Here is a 17,338-nt window from a genome sequence, read left to right as displayed (position 1 = left end):
AAGCCCTGGAATTCCCACCCTAAAGTTCACCACCTCTTTACCCCTCTCTCCTCCTTTAAGAAGCTCATTAAAACCTATATCTTTGACCATGACTTTGGCCCATCTGACCCTTATATTTCTTTATATGGCTTGTGTCAAATTTTGTTTTAAAACATTCTTGCGAAATAACCTAAGGAGTTTTATTATGGTAAACGCACTTTCATAAATGGACCAAGTCTTATGTGAGCGAAAGCCTGTGCTATAATTCGTGGTGTAAATGGGATAGTGTTCAATAGGATTACCAATTACACTTAACTGTGTAACTGTGTAACTTACACAAACCACTTCTTTGCGTTTTTTACCCGTTGCCCACCAGAGGACAGAAATTCCAGATGCAAAACTTTGTCAGAACTAGAGACGAGCGATCTGAATGCTGATTTATGTCATTGGGAACTTTCAAGTTATAGCCAATTTAAGGGTCCAATTTTCACCTTTAGGCACAGCCCTTGAACTGGGATTTGTCAATCTGTGACCTGTTTCATGTCCTGCCTGATTTTCAGTTCCACTGGAAAGGAAAACTGAGCGGTACACGTAGCAGGTGACCAACTGAAACTGACAAAATTATTGCTCACATAAGAGTGGAATAAACCCCCTTGACACCAGCTCACAGTTTGTGTGAAGTTAGGTACCGCTCATGACTCCTCAGACACTGAAGCAGTCTGTGCTCACTTGCAGCAGGACCTCAACAACATTCAAGCTTGGGCTGATAAGAGTGCTACACAAGTGCCAGGCAATGACCACCTCCAACAAGACAGAATCTAACCATCTCCCCTTGATGCAAAATGGCATTACCACCACTGAAACCCCCACCATCGACATCCTAGGAATTACCATTGACCAGAAACTGAACTGGACCAGCCATATTTTGGCTACAAGAGCAGATCAGAGGCTGGGAACTTGATGGTGAGTAACTCACCTCCTGACTCCCCAGAGGCTGTCCATCGTCTACAAGGCACAAGTCAGGAGCGTGATGGAATGCTGTCCACTTGCCTGGATGAGTGCAGCTCTAACAATGCTCAAGGAGCTGGACACAATCCTGGACAAAGCAGCCATCTTGATTGATATCCAATCCACCCAGCACCTTAACTATTCACTCCTTCTACCAACGACACAGTGGTAGCAGTGTGTACCATCTGCAAGATCCACGGCCTCTACCAGCTAGAAGGACGAGGGCAACAAAGGCATGGGAACACCACCACCACCTGCAAGTTCCCCTCCAAGCCACAACACCATCCTGACTTGGAACTATATCATTATTCTTTCACCATTTGAACTTTAAGGAGTCTGATTTATAGTCTGCCTAATTTTACACTCCATTGACATCAATCTCACACAAACGTGTCCCATTCCTGCTGGTTTTAAACTGGGGCTAAAGAGAAGCTCTCCACCCTGTTGCCCCATCCAGATAAAACACCCTCTATGGAGTATACTGTGTTATTGACCAGGTGAGAAGGAATGAACTGGCTCCACTCTATTCAACCTCCTTGGTTGATCACAACAAATGTTTAAGTTTCTTTTTCATGAGGATATGCCTTTTCCAAATTAGAATGTATTTAACTACTTAAGCTGTGAGCAATAAGGAGCCAACCAAATAAGGTTTCCTTAAGCCAAAGAAAGAGCAAATTTATTAACCGCTAAACCTGAGAAGATAATAAAAATGTGACATCAAGCATTCTGCCCTCATGCAGTCATTCGGGCACACACACACACACACACACACACACACATATATCAGAGGTAAGGGGAGTTAAAGTCTGATGTAAAAACAGGTAAAAGAATATACAGTTAAGTGCCCTTTGATTGTGCTTGAGGAGTAGATTTTAAATGTTTTGGCCAATTTAGGTTAGCTGGTTTTTTTGGGTGCAGTCAGATGTAGAAGATATTGCAATTATTCCAAGATCTCTGTTCGCTGGTAGGTTTCTGGTAGAGTTGGCCTCTTGAACCTGGCGACACACTTTTCCCAAAGAGAGAGAGGGAAAGGACGCAGCCCTGAACCTGTTTCCTCTGCTGAAGACTTTCTCGACACCGCCTGTGTCATTTGCAATCTCTCTCTAGTGGCTGGGCAACCTTGACTTGAAATATTTCACCCACTGTGTATTTCAAAGAGGCTTTGGGTGTGTCTGTCTGTGGCAGCCACTGTTTCAATATCTAGTGCTTTGCATTTTTAATGTCTCTTTAGACCGTTATGAGTCTTGATAGGTGTCTGGATTATAAGAAATGTCTCTCTCTTCACACTCCACTGAAGGTGATTCAGTTGTTTCCCATCTTCACCTTGGAATATGGTCATTCATTTTTAAGCAACTTGCTCTGTCTTTGTTCAAATTGCAAAATTTCCAGTCAGAGGAGAGTTGAAAAATCATATTTTCAAAAATAAGGGGGCATAACCTCGTGACAATTGATAGACCCAGCTTGGTACAGGTGTTGACAAACACTAGATGAACTGTAGACATTGTTAAAAAATACATTAATCTGACCTGTCTAAAATTAAACGACCTCAAACCCAGAATTATCCCTGTTTTTCTACCCATACCTTTCACTCTGAGGTTCTGGATCTTTTAGGAGCCTCTTAATATTTACAACTATATTCCTTTTATTTATCTTTTCTTTTACCTACCCACACACCATCATTTTTAAATGAGAGAAAAGCCAACTGGTGATAAGCTGAGAGATTCCTGGCCGGTGCACCCAGCAATTGGCCATGAAGAGAGGCAAGTTTGAACTCACCCTGTTATTTTACCCTTGCTCCTTGTGTGGCCTGACTGAGACTGAAGGCTGAGCACAAGAGGAGCAATGTACCCTGGGAGGCAGCATGCGCTGGTGATGTGGTGGGCGGGATGGTGGTGGGTGATGAGAAGCAGTGTACCCGGGGAGCAGTGTGCCCTGGTGATGTGGGGAGTGAGGAGGGGGAAGGGGGCAATATGCAGTGAGGGAAGTATGTTTGTATCCCAGCATTTTGAGACCCAACGTCAACAAAATGAAGAGGAAAAGTGGGAGCAGCGAAAAGAACACAATGGGACCTGAACTGATGATACATGACCAGGCGTCCCACATACAAATGCCCTACATGCCATGAAGCCTGCAGAACCCACATTGGCCTCATCAGTGATCTTCGGACTCATGGCAGATGATATCATCCTTGCTATAGGAATAGCCTATAAAATAATGGGCAGAATTTTACGACAGTGGGAGTTTACGTTCCCGCTGAAGCCAATGGGGTTTATAATGTCTCGCCACATTTTACAGCCCCATCCCCACCAAAACGGGGCCGTAAAATTCTGCCCAATATGTTTGGATAGTGGAATGCGCAAATTTACATCCCAGCAATCTCATATGGCACCTCTACAAAACAATATTATGATGACATTAATGATTATAGATCATTCATCTCTTAAGATGCTGATGTTATGGAGTACTGGAGCCACAACATAAAGGGAGCCTTAAGGAGAACTGAAAAATCTTTCTGTGGGCGAGCAACTAGTTGGCTGGTGATAGGATGCAGTACAAAGTCTATCATTTCTTATTATTGCAATGCAAATGAAGAAAGGAATGGCCAGTGTAACGTTCATATATTTTCCAAGGGTGCGGCACTATGTTAAAACATCTGATCCCTTAGATGCCAAAAACCTGATTAGCAACTTTCTGCATTTGTACATGTTCATTCTGGTAGAATACAAAGGTGCTGAAGGCTTGCTAAAAGCCTTTTAGCCAATTTGATTTCACCTTTCCAAGATACTAATCACTCCACCTTTCAACTACATGTGTTTAAATATGTAAACTGAGATTACATACAATATATGTTTGATAGTGAGAATACTATCAATGTTGGCATTTTCCCTACCCCCACCTCCCCTCCCCATTGTCGGCTTAAAAAAAAACCTCCACAACACAGGGGCTAAACTTCGGAAGGATCTAGTCGATCAAAGGAAAGGAAAATCAGTCAGGGTGTAAACAAGCGGTCAATTCACTTCCAGCCATTTTGCACCAACCAAGATTGAATGTCACCAGATATGGGAAGATGTTCAACATTGAAACATAGAAACATAGAAAATAGGAGCAGGAATAGGTCATTTGGCCCTTCGAGCCTGCTCTGTCATTCAGTCTGATCATGGGTGATCCTCTATCTCAATGTCCTACTCCCACTCTTTTCACACACCCCTTGACGCCTTTAGAGCCAAGAAATCTATCTATTTCCCCCTTAACTATATTCAGTGACTTGTCCTCTACATACTTCTGTGAGAATTCTACAGGTTCACACCCTCTGAGTGAAGAAATTCTCCTCATCTCAGTCCTAAAATGGCCTACCCCGTACCCTGAGACTGTGACCCCTTGTTCTAGACTCCCCCAGCCAGAGGAAACATCATCCCTGCATCCAGTCTGTCCAGCCCTGTCAGAATCTTAAACATTTCAATGAGATCCCCCCTCATTCTTCTAAACTCCAGTGAATACAGGCCTAGTCGACCCAATCTCCCCTCCATACCGCAATCCTGCCATCCCAGGAATCTCTTTTTTGAGTGAAAAATGAAAGATAGGGGGATGAATTTCAGATTGCAATCTGCCCCAAAAATGCATCATCTGCTAAACTGGAGGCCAGCATTTTCCAGGTGTGATGGGCACCTGTCTTGAAACGGGGAGTAAGCTAATAATAAAGGCCTTGCCAAATTTAACAGTGGCCTGGGCACACATCCAAAATGTGAATTTGCCTTTCCAATGTTACATTTGTCTTTTTTGTGCCTGTTTTATGGCCATAAAGAAAGAGCAACAACATTGAGTTCAAACTATAATGACCGGGATTTTCCAGCCTCACTGTGGCAGGTCCCGATGCGGTGAATGCAGTGAGCCATTCAAATCTCCGTTGACTCTGGTGGAACCGGAAGATCCCGCCGGCGGCAGGGGCTGGAAGATCCCGCCCTCTGTGTCATCAGGCCTGATCTGAACCCAATGAAAGCTTTGCCTAATGGCATTGCCATTGTCTCATCCTGCGATGACCGGACTTTACAATGGTGGAGGGACGAGGGGCTGGGAAGAAACTCGGCTGCGCTTGTGTTAAGCTCTTTACTCTCCTACAAATGGGAGGGAAGACTTTCCTAAGTGATAAGCAGAATACCGCGGACGCCGGAAATCTGAGGTAAAAATAAAAAATGCTGGAAACACTCAGCAGGTGAGGCAGCATCTATGGAGAGAGAAACGGAGTTGATGTTTCAGGCTGGTGACCTTTCATCAGAACTAGGAAAGGTTAGAGATGTATTAGGTTTTGAGCAAGGGATGGGTGGGGCAAGGACAAAGGGAAAGGTCTGCGATAAGGTGGGAGACGGGAGGGATTGAATGACAGAAGAGTTAGAATTCCAGGGCCAAAGGTGATGGGGCAAGAAAAGAAACAAAAGATGCGTGTAGGGCAGTTGTGCCGTTGACTGAAAGCGAAAATAAGAAACAAAACCAAAACATGCAAAGTAAAGAAAAAAAAATGGGGCAGAGATTATGGTCTGGAGTTGTTGAACTCCGTATTAAGTCTGGACGGCTGTTAAGTGCTTAATTGGAAGATGAGGTGCTGTTCCTCAAGCCGACATTGTGATTCACTGGAACAGTGCGGTGGGTCAAGGACAGAGAGGTCAGGGTGAGAGCGAGAGACTTTCCTACACTGTCTGAGCCATTGCTAATATCATCTAATGACTGAAAACAAAAGTCAGGAATTGTTTGGTCATGCGGACTCGAAACGTTAACTGTGTTCCTCTCTGCAGATGCTGCCAGACCTGCTGAATTTTTCCAGGTATTTTTGTTTTTGTTTTGGATTTCCAGCATCCGCAGTTTTTTGGCTTTTATCTTAGGAACTGTTTGGTATTGCTGGAATAATGGGAGGCTGGATGGGCAGCACAAGGTAAATATTGGCTTGTAGTTTAGGGTCCAGTAGCGGTATGCCATCGTTTGCCACTTATCGGGCCCTCTGCTTTAGCTGCGTTTGGAAGATGCCAAGCGGAGGCACAGCAGTTACCCTTAGAGAGGAAGGGTAGCTTGGGGATTCAATAGGTTATAAGAATGCCAGTTTCTACAGTGGGTGGGCATTCAGCTCTGCCAGCTAACCATCAGGGTAACAAAGTTTTAAAATTATCCACATCCCAGAAGCCAAAAGTCCACACACACGTTTCCCATCAGATTTCTGCTTGTCTCTTTAAGCTTGGCAGCTTTTGTATTGAACGTGCAGTTTATAAATAGAGGAACAGCATGTACCTGGCCAGCAGCCAGCAGTGGTGGAGCTAACTTAGCGGCGGTCTGCAATTATGTCAACTCAGCTACCTTAAATCAAAATTTAAACAGGACGCTTGTTACAGGCGTGATGGAGCAGCCATTACCTAACCTGTGACTGGAAATGTGCCCGAGACACAAATAAGGTAGATGCCAACCTGAGGGCTCTTCATCCCCCGTTTTCATCCAAGTTACAAGCCACAAAGTAAGTGCAACTGAGGGGAATCATGGAGGGGAGCCGGGATCAGAGTTTTGCTCAAGTCTGGCCACAACTTAGCATCGGACAACTTTCCTGAAGATGGTCTGTTTATACTTGTTAGAAAAGCAACAACAACTTATATTTATATAGCAACTTTAAACGTAATGAAATGTTCCAGGGCACTTCACAGGAGCATTGTCAGAGTAAGCATGACACCGAGCAGCATAAGGAGATATTAGTTCAGATGATTAAAAGTTTCGTCAAAGGTGTAGGTTTTAAGGAATGCCTTAAAGGAGGAAAATGAGATAAAGAGGGATTGAGGTGTAGAGAGAGAGAATTCCAGAGCTTGGGACCTAGGCAACTGAAGGCATGGCCACCAATGGTGGAGCAACTAAAATGGGGAATGCACAAGAGGCCAGAATTAGAGGAGTGCAGATATCTCAGGGGATGTGGGATTGGAGATTAGAGATAGGGAGGGGAAAGGTTATGAAGGGATTTGAAAACAAGTGCTAGCAAGATGGAAGCACATAACTACTTATACAATACACTTGTGCATATTAGAGCATACTGTACCCTCTGACATTTTTTGAGTAGTTTTTGGGAAGATAGGGTAAGATTCAACAAGATTTAATAAGGAGCATTCATAATCAGAACTGCACATGCTGTTAAAACATAGATTTCTTTGTTCTCCTTCTAGGCTCCCTCTGCTGGTCCTTTGGGTATGGTAGCCTTAAGTGGACAAAATGCACAATGCAAATTTTCAATACACTATAGTGCCAAAAATAAAAGATATATTTCAAAGTGCCTTTCAGATCCTCAGGATGACCCAAAGGGCTTTGGATCCCTTGGGAGCTATTTTTGTAATTGTGTTCAGGTTAGTAAGGGTTAACGTGGGACTGGGGAAAGAGAACCGCCCACATTATGATGCAGATAATCACGTGATAGAAGACTGTGTGGAGACAGCCTGAAAGAAGTCAGCATCAAGATAGCACCTAGTTAGGGCTATACCTTGGAGATAAGTATATAGTTGCATGTTAACCATAAACAGTTTATGTTCAAATACACAAGCCTCAAGGCTTCTTAGTGAGACGTCAAACAATCTTACAACATGATGGCAGAAGGTGAAGGATCCTGAAATCCCAGAGAATGAAAAAGTAAAGAAACTACAGTTTGACCTGAATGAAGCGTGCCTAATCCCAAGACACAGCTGGAGATCACCTTAAAAAGCTCCATTGCAGGTGGAGGCTGAAAGGCAGAAGAAAGATCCACTATGCAGTTTAGAGGGACTCTACCAGATCATGTAGAGGCCCATTGCAAAACCTGACTAAACAGAGTCAAAGGACCTAGCCAGATCACTCAAAGGGTCAGCAAAATTCAAGGAAAATACCATGGCCAGATCTGATCGAATGCAGAGTCAAAGGTGAAAGCAAAATACTGTGGATGCTGGAAATCTGAAATAAAAACAGAAAATGCTGGTAAAACTCAGCAGGCCTGGCAGCATCTGAGGAGAGAGAAACAGAGTTAATGTTTTGAGTCTGTATGACTCTTCTTCAGAACTAAAGAGGATTTGAAGTATAAGTCAAAGGACCTAGCCAGCTCATAAAAAGGAGTAAAATTCACTAAAAGGCTGAATTAACCTTTTTAAAAATGATCGTAGCATACTGATTGTTTACAGCGCAGCTAGATGAACGCTGAAGCTGGGTCCGGAGTCGATACCATACCATGTGGCCGCTGAGCTCGAATGAATGAAAAAAAAACATTTAAAACAGAAGGCACAGCAAAACAATGTGGCTTCAAATCGATTTCCCAAGCTCAGAGAAGCAAATCACTAGCCCAAAACTGTTAGTTTAAAAGATTTCCTGCCATATTGCAAAGTTTTAAAGATGGCTCGGAGATCATAACAGGAGCCCTCCAAAACCCGACAAGTGCGGGAAGAGAAAAAAAATAGTTACTCTGGCGCGTCTTGAAAATAAATTAAAGCTGTACTCCCCTGTTCTGAAAACAGCCATGGAGAGTAAACTAAAACCAATTTGAGCTCACGCAAGGGCCAAACCAGGCGCAAAGTTGTGCGTCATGGAGAAGAACATTTTTAGATGACAGGAGTACACCAGGATGAAGTAGGAAATCAAAGGAAGTGCAAGTTAATATGTTCTTCTTCTTATTTGGTGAAATTTCCAACAAGGTAATCATAAGACAAGGCATAGATAAATCCCCAACCACATTTGATGGGGTATTAAAAGCCTTTGACTTGCATTTTAATATCCAAGTTGTGGAGATTGCAGACCTTTTAAAAGGTATAGAACACCCGCAATAAAGCACCAAAAAAGGAAGGTGACCCCAGGGCAAGGGAGACAATGCTCCAGCAAAACGCAAGATGGCCGCAGACCATTTCAGCACAATGAAGTGCACGGGCTGAAGAATTTAGTGCAGAGGAAAGAAGCACTGAAAGGCTTAAAACTAGAGCTTTTTGAAAATGCCGACAAACTGCAACAGGAGGTGGCAGTGCTGAGCGAGCAGATGACTGTGAATGAAGGGAAGTTACCTAATGTAACCCAAAAGCAGCAAAACCTGCAAAAAGAAAATGAAGCTATTCCACAGGAAAATGTTCATATCAGAGTCGAGTTGGAAGAACTCAACCAAAAGTACAGCCAAGCACAGCAGCAGGCAGGAAAGGCACTCAAAGAGGTCACTGCTTGAAAGACTTTTGAAGAATCAGTATGAAAATCATGAGGAGTTACAAAAAAATGTTGAATACTACAGAAAAAGCTGCATTGGAACTATCAGTAGAGACAAAGCAATGCACTGAAGTGCAGCGTGAGTTGGCAAGAGGTCAACATGAAAATAAACAGTTGACAGAACAGCTAATTGTCCTTCAAGATCAAATGCAAAAGGAGTACATAACTCTTCAGTATGAATAAATGAAAACTGCTTTGAACAGCAGAATGGAAGAACAGCAGAAAAAAGTCGAAGATTCTGTTGAATTACAAGAAAACTCAAGATGAAACAATTAAGCTTCAAATAGAAAAGGAAAACCTGGTGAAGGACCTTCACATGCAACAAGGACTCCTCAGGTCAAAGTTTGTTCCTCTGGAAGATTACGAAGAGAAGCAAAATGAATTTAATGTCAGTCTGAAAGAACTAAAGAACAAGTGGCAGAGAAGACTCAGCAATGTTCAATATTCCAGGAGGAAGCCATGAGATACAAGAAAGAGACTGCAGAACTGAAGAAACGGTTGGACATTTTGAAGAAGACTTGGAAAACATTACATTTCCAAAGATATATATGAAGAAATGGAAAGCAAGTTTGTTAATGCTACACGTGAAAAGGATGAGCACGAGGAACAAGTGATGAGGAAGTTTGCAGAGGTTGAACTGCAAAGTGAAAGACTGCAGGAGGAAAAGGGAAAGATGAAGAATTCTTATGTACAGGAGCAACAAAAAGTAAAAAAAGCTTGCAGCTCCAATTCGACAGTCAGAAAAAAAAGCTCTGTAGTAATTTTACAGCATGCCCAATTGAAAGAGAAGATGAACATGGATATTGTTAAGCTGAAGAACCAGCCGAATGGAAAAGAGGAGGCCCTGAAAAAAAAACCTGTAGAGTTTTCCATGTTGTGAGAGAATACTGAAACCATGAATAGCACGATTACAGAACTGAAACAGGTTAAGACTTCACCAGAGAGAGACCTGGTCAACGGTGAAACTAAAATGAAGGACAAGGACAAAGTTTTGCTGCAGACAGAGAAAGAAAAGCCAGAAGTAAGATCGGGAAATGCAAATCTGACATTGAAGGTCAAGGAACTAGAAGGAAAAGCACTGGGTGCTTCAAACTCAGAACCATTGCATTGTTGAAAAATGACATGGCTGAAAGGCAAATCAAGAACCTAGAATGTCAGGAAAAAGTTGAACAGTTGCAAAAGAAAGTAGAAGTTCTCACAAAAGAGCAGGATCAGTCTCAGAAACAACTAGCGGAAGTAACATTTAAAAATGTGAACTTGCAAAATAGCACAAAGAAATTTAGGCTCTGCTAGAGAGAAACTGTTCAGTGTAGAGAGCCAACTTTAACTTATGGAAGATGAGTTTGCTAATGAAAAATTAAAACTTGATGATCTTCAAGTATCAGAAGTCTCTATTAATCGTGAAAAATGCCTGGAACAGAAAAAGGAATTGTTGATGAATTAGAACAGTTTGTTGAATGCAGAATTAACAGCCAAAGCTGTTGAAGTGTTGGAACTCATGAAAAGAGTCATAAAATTCATGAACTTCAATCCAATCTGAAGAACATGGAAGGTGTTATGCGCAGTATGGAAGAGCAAATCTAGGCTTTAAGAGCAGATAAAGAAAATTCTAAGACAAAGATTAAGAATCTAATGAGTTAATTGAATGAGTCTAAGGAGCAGTCAGTGCCCGGGGAAGAAAGACTCCAAAAGGAATTGAATGCTGAGGTGAAGTTGTTGAGCCTGTACAAGGATTTCACAGATAACTCTGCAACAAAGGCAACTGAACTCACCAGAGTAGTTGCTGAGCTGAATGAAAAGATTAATCAGCTTGAAAAAGAACTAGAAAATAAGATAGTAAACAAATATTTGACTAAAATTATGGAACAAATGGAAATGAAGGTTCCATTAATGAAACGTCAACTTCCAGGAAGAACATGGCAGACCCCAATGGAGAAAGAAAACCCAAGCTCGCTTTATGAATGAACGGAGCGAACATTCCCTCTGGATGGAACGGGATAAGGCCATGGTATCTGATCAAAGAAGACGGATGGTTAACAAAGAAAAACATCACACCAAAGAGCGCAAGAAACAAACCAGAGGTTGAAACCCAAGTATTTGAAACACCAAGTACTACAACTTAAACTCCAAACTAACAAAGTCAGCCTGAAGCAACTAAGATTACCACTCCTTCAAACGGGAAGAGAACGAGATCGGGAAGAGCCATAAAGTCTGCAAACCATCTGAATTTGTAAAGTCAGAGACTTGGGAGAAGGGGTAGCATGGAAATATTGTATTGTAAATATATTTGGGTAAGGACTTGGGGGAGGTTTAGTAAGGGTTAATGTGGGACTGGGGAAACAATACTGCCTACATTATGATGTACAGAGTCACATGATAGTAGCCTGAGAAAAGTTGGCATGAAGATAGCATCTAGTTAGGGCTATACCTTGGAGATGTGTGTATATAATTGTGTGTTAATAATGAACAGTTTATGTTCCACCACACAAGCCTCCAGACCTCTTAGTGAGACACCAAATAACCTTACAGTGGTAAATTACAAAATGCAGCAGCCAGATCATCTGTTGTTTGTTTGTGATGTTGGATCAGACATAAATATTGGTCAGGAAGCAATCTCCTGAAATAGTGCAAGGGATATTTTGCATTCAACTAAGAGAGCTGGTATGGTCTTGATTTAACATCTCATCCCAAAGATGGCACGCCTAACAGTACAGAACTCATTCCTTACTGCACTGAAGTGTCAGCCTAGATTTTGTCTCTGGACTGGGACTTGAACCCATGACCTTTGACTCAGAGGCAAGAGTGCAGCCCCTTGAGCCATGGTTAACATCTTAACTTTGCTAGTATATAGAAATAATGAAAACAGATGTGGAAATGGAATCAGAGGCTGCTTCACTAATTCTCTCTGCTCAATGATTCATCTTAGATCATGGATATGCCAATAATTTGTTCTTGGCTGAGGTGTTTTAGGGAGTAGCTTGATGGTATTATACATAACATCTGTTTTGTTCTTAAGGTTCTGCAAGAAATATTCCAAACGGAATGCACCATTGAGGAGCTGAAGATGGCCATAAGGCAAAAGGAAGCTCCCATGAAGGTTGCACAAACCCGTCTGGAGGAGAGAATCAAGAGGCCCAACATGGAGCTGGTTTGTGATCAGCCTCAGCACAGGTGAGTGACATGTGACTCTGACTCGCAGTGTGTGTGTTGTCTATTACATTTTGCTAGACTTACGATTAGAGATTGTTCCTTTCATGGCTACTTGTCATAAGCCAACCAAGGATGACCACGGTCAGCAACCATTTAAAAACTGACCATGTGCCCAAAAGAACTTGTTGCCTGTGTGGCCTCCCTTTCAGCTCCTGTACTTGTCTGTCCTTTGCACTTTTTCCATTCAGATCTTCCCACAATCTCAACTTTGACATTGCACATGAGCGTTTTCCGGCCAGGATGTATTTCTTTGCCTTTGACAGGGTTCAATTTCCAATAATGACATCTATATGACATTGTTTCCACTTTTGCATGGTTTGTTATTGCACCTACACACTCCTTATTACCTCATTGTGGCCACTGTCTTTCCAGATAACACTCAGTATCTTCCTACCATAGAGTGTGCCCAAAGAAGCAGCCTCTGATTCTGTACATGTAAAGAAGCAATAGACTTACATTTATACAACTGTTTATTTGTGCTGCAGTGTTAGGGGAAGCACTTCCTGCACATGTACAATGTCTGTCTCAGGGTGAAGTTTTCCCTGAATTGCACTAAGTGCAGTGGCGGGCGTCACTTTTCCCTCTGGCCACAATGGCGGGTTTTTGCACCGTATCGTCTGCTTCCTGGCATTTCTCGCCTCATTAATAACGCGTGCACAGGAACCACGCCGGATCGCTGGCGGGTGGGCTCGGATTTGCCCGCCATGCCATGACCTCAGCGCTTCCTCGCTCCAGGCGCCATATTTAAAGCACGCCAGAGCGCAGCCTACTTCGTGTCTTCAGACCAGGACTGCTCCAGCCGACAGATGGTCCCAAAAGCAAAGAAGATGGCAGCCCCCAAATGTAGCGACGCCTCTCTGGGGCACCTGCTGGATGCAGTGGAAGCCGCTGCAAACTCCCCTGCCCCCACTTTGGGCAAAGACCATCCACCAAGCTCACCAATCCAGCATGGGAGGCGGTGGTGAGCACCAACACCCTCAAAAAGAGGGCAGCCGCCTGGTGCCACAAGGGGGTGAATGGTCTCCTCTGTTCTGCCAGGGTAATTCATTCAGCTCATCACTCTCAACTCTCACGCTCTCAAACCCACCACACACCCACAGGGTTCGCACTCACTGCCAGCTCAAGGAACATCACCACTCACTGTCTCGCAAACACCCTCATCCCCCCTGCCCATCATGTCCTCATGCCATCCATGGCACCACTCACACTCCGCACATCACAGAATTGCATTATTGCTATGGTGCAGAAGGAGACCATTTGGCCCATCGTGTCTGCACATGCCAGGCATCCTTCTCCTCTGGCCTGCCAGGCATCTTGATTACACTCTCTCCATCTGTCTCCATGCAGGATAAGCTAGCCCACAACAAGAGGGAGATGACCTTGGCTAGTGGAGGAATGCCCGGCATCAAGGTCCTCACGGCCTTTGAAAATAGAGCCATCCAGCTGGCCGGTGAGGCTGTGGCCCGTTCCTGCGCAGAGGGTGAGGCCGGCAGCACTTAACCAAGTGAGGAACCTGCACTTGCAACATCCATCAGACAACCATACTGAGAGTGATGTCTCCTGTTCCACAGTCCCCTGCCATGCACTAATTATCTCTCTTTCCTCTCGCAGGCACATCCGGGAAGAAGCCGAAGGTGGCCATGAGCCAGGTCATCTACTCCAGCCCCAACATTGAAGACCTATCACAGTGCTCACCCACACCCTCCACCAGCGCAGAGACACACACCTCGGTGGGTCCTAGTTCTAGAGTAGCCTCGGGGTCACAATCTGGTGAGCACATCGCACTGTCTGATCCACAGCAGGCGTGGACGGGGAAATTCAAGGGTGCCAGCACTCAGAGGACAGCTGGAGCCCAGGAATTTGCTCAGTCCGAGTCAGATGATGAGCCTCTGGATTCTGTTCTGCCTCAGTTGCTGGAGCTGGAAAGGCAAGCTCGGGAACATCAGGAAAGGATCTCCGCTGCACCCTTCAGATGGCAAGGCCCAATGGAGGAGTTTGTCCGCCTCCAGTATGAGGTGAGAGCACTGGCATGCCAATGCACTGAGGTCAACACTGGTAGGATGGTGGCCGGCATGGAGACCTTGGTCCAGGACATTGGTCCTGCACTGCTGCAGGAGCTGCACTCCATCACTGAGGCACTTGCTGGCATCCATCAGTGTCAGCGCAAGAGGGGGACGGGGAATCTCGAGCTCGCTCCAGCTGCCCCTCCCTTTCATGGAGTTAGCCAAGGGCCCTCGAGCACCCATAGGGAAGAGGATAACAGGTGCGCACCCCGGGGCCAGCCACTCAGGTGACTCCGGGAGTGTCCGGCTCATCCGACTTTCACCCCCCTCCGCCTTCCTGTGACCTCAGCAGCTCCAGCTTCACAGGCCGAGGAGGGTGCCACTGCCACACAGCAGGACCCTCAAAGCTGACCGGAGTTCTCCAGGTCTCAGCCCTCCAGAGGGCACCCGTCAAGTTCATCACGGACAGGGCGTAGCAGTCAGCAAGCTGCCTCTACCTCCATTGTGGATGTCTGGGGAGCACCAAGACATAGCGGCAGGGTTAGGAAGGTTGGGAAGATGTAGTTGGACAGCCTGGGCACGGGTGTGAATCACTTGTACATAATGTTCACTATTGTAAAAAAAACTCCCAAGAATGTCTCCCTGCCTATGGCTCCTTGTTCTGATGGGCAGTGTTCATGTCACTCAGATGTGAAACCTTAGTTCCTGCACAAGATAAAGGCAGGTGTCTCAGTCCAGGGCCTCTTCCCTGTGCATTGTGTAAGCTTCAGAACAAAGTGATTGTCCGACTTCACGTTCACTGGACACATTACTGATGCCCGCACCTCGATGGTGCTTGTCATTGCTGCCAGAATGTAGTGGGCAGCATTGCAGAGTTCCAGCATTCTCTCTGTGTGCTCTCAGCACCTTTTGGGCTGCCCGCCCACCGCTCCCAACCCCCCCTCCCCTTCTCCTCAGCACCTGTGTCCGGTGATGGTGTAGTCCTGAAAAGTACAGGTGATAAAGGGTGCCATAGGATTAGGTTGCTGTAAAGTATCATCGCTGTGTCTCCATGATATGACCCTGTGGTGTGACCATGTCCTCACTGCATGTCATCATCCTCCTGGAACCTAGCGACTATTGGGGCCTCCACTGTGTCTGCATGACATGAGCCTGATCACAGAGGGTATGTGCATTGCCATCAGCCAGACTGGAGTCAAACGTTCAGAGATCCAATATGAGGATATCAGGACTATTCTCACTGCATCTGGTCATCATCCTCCAAGAATCCTGTGGCTATGAGGGCCTCACGTGCATGTCTGCCTCATCTGGCCACTGCGATGGCCTCATCATCGGCATCCTCGCCTTCCAGGACCTCATCATGCTCATCCTCTTTGATGTCCTCCTCATCGGAGGAGACGTACAGCTCTTCCATCTCCTCCTCAGCCAGGTCCTCCCCCCATTGCGGCACCAGATTGTGTAGCACACAGCAAACTATGATGATGCGTGACACCCTCTGGAGACTGTACTGCAGTGGCTCCACCAGACCTATTGAGGCACCAGAACCTCATTTTCAAAATGCCAATCATGTGCTCCACCAAAGTCCAGGTTGTGGCATGAGCCTCATCGTACCGCCTCTCTGCTGCAGTCTGAGGCTGCTGCACGGGTGTCATCAGCCACCTCCTCAGTGGGTGCCCTTGTCCTTGTGGAGCCAACCCTGCAGCCTCTGTGGACCCTGGAAGATGCCAGGGATCTGAGACCTGCTGAGGATGTAAGAGTCATGGACACTTCGGGGATATCGTGCGCAGACTGGCATGATGCATTTATTATGGTCAAAGACCAACTGAACATTCAGCGAGTGGAAACCCTTGTGGTTCACATACTGGATTGCTTGTTGCCATGGAGATGCAAGCGTCATGTGGGTGCAGTCGATGGCACCCTGCACCTGCGGAACACCAGAGATCTCCACCAATCCTAGCGCTCCTTCTTCCTGGCTTGTGTGATCCCGGTCAAAATGCACAAATTTCTGTGCCTTCACAAAGATGGTATCGGTGAGGTGAGTTTGGCTGCCCTCGACATCAAGGCAGTATTTGACCGATTGTGGCATCAAGGAGCCCTAGCAATACTGGAGTCAATGGGAATCAGGGGGAAAACTCCCCCTGAAAATTCCCCTCCAAGTCACTCACCATCCTGATTTGGAAATATATCGCCGTTCCTTCACTGTCGCTGGGTCAAAATCCTGGAACTCCCTGTGGGTGTATCTACACCACATGAACTGCAGCAGTTCAAGAAGGCAGCTCACCACCACCTTCTCAAGGGCAATTAGGGATGGACAATAAATGCTGGCCCAGCCAACGAAGCCCACATCTCATGATTGAATAATAATAATAATAAAGAAACCCCCTGGATGCACTTGTGAGAGGAGGCTTGCAAGATCCCGTACAGGCTGCCTATGGAGCCCTAGAACGAGCCACTGGCATAAAAATTGAGCGTCATGGTCACTTTCACTGCCACTGGCTGTGGATGCCCTCCAGATCCCCATGGTGCCAAATCCTGCAGAAGGTGGCATATGTGAGTGACCAGTTTCCTGGGCGTGGTTCTCATTCATATGCAGGAATGACAAGCGCCGTCTATAGACTTTGGGTCTAGCAAGGCGCCTATGAGCAATGGCTTGCTGTGGGTCTGCTGCTGAGTCCGGAGGAGGCCCTGCTGCCTCTTGAGGGTGGTGCTCCTCCTTTTGCCAAGCCAGGCGCCTCCATCGCAATCTTCCTCTTCTCTGCTCTCTAAGCCATGAGGCACAGAACTAGATCACCAGGCTCCTGATGTTCTCCTCCTGCAAGATCAAAGAGAGCGACTTGAGGGTTAGCATATGCTTCCTAAGGACTTCTCTTGGTTAAGGCTCCGGCTGTGTCTCGAGGCCCCTTCACGCGTGCCAG

At 45.5% G+C, this 17,338-nt stretch overlaps 1 protein-coding gene across 3 annotated transcripts in view; it reads left to right on the top strand.

Moving 5' to 3' along the window:
* Window positions 1-17,338, top strand: part of LOC144691261 (tektin-3-like) — an 81,277-nt gene that overhangs the window by 40,177 nt on the left and 23,762 nt on the right. For all 3 annotated transcript variants that reach the window (XM_078559309.1, XM_078559307.1, XM_078559308.1), the window contains exon 7: window positions 12,227-12,381. In XM_078559309.1, the coding sequence (XP_078415435.1) occupies window positions 12,227-12,381 (155 nt within the window). The remainder of the gene's footprint in view (window positions 1-12,226; window positions 12,382-17,338) is intronic.

The sequence above is a fragment of the Cetorhinus maximus genome, chromosome 15 (assembly GCF_964194155.1).
Source record: "Cetorhinus maximus chromosome 15, sCetMax3.hap1.1, whole genome shotgun sequence".
Lineage (NCBI taxonomy): Eukaryota > Metazoa > Chordata > Chondrichthyes > Lamniformes > Cetorhinidae > Cetorhinus > Cetorhinus maximus.
This window is presented reverse-complemented; position numbering and strand designations above follow the sequence as displayed.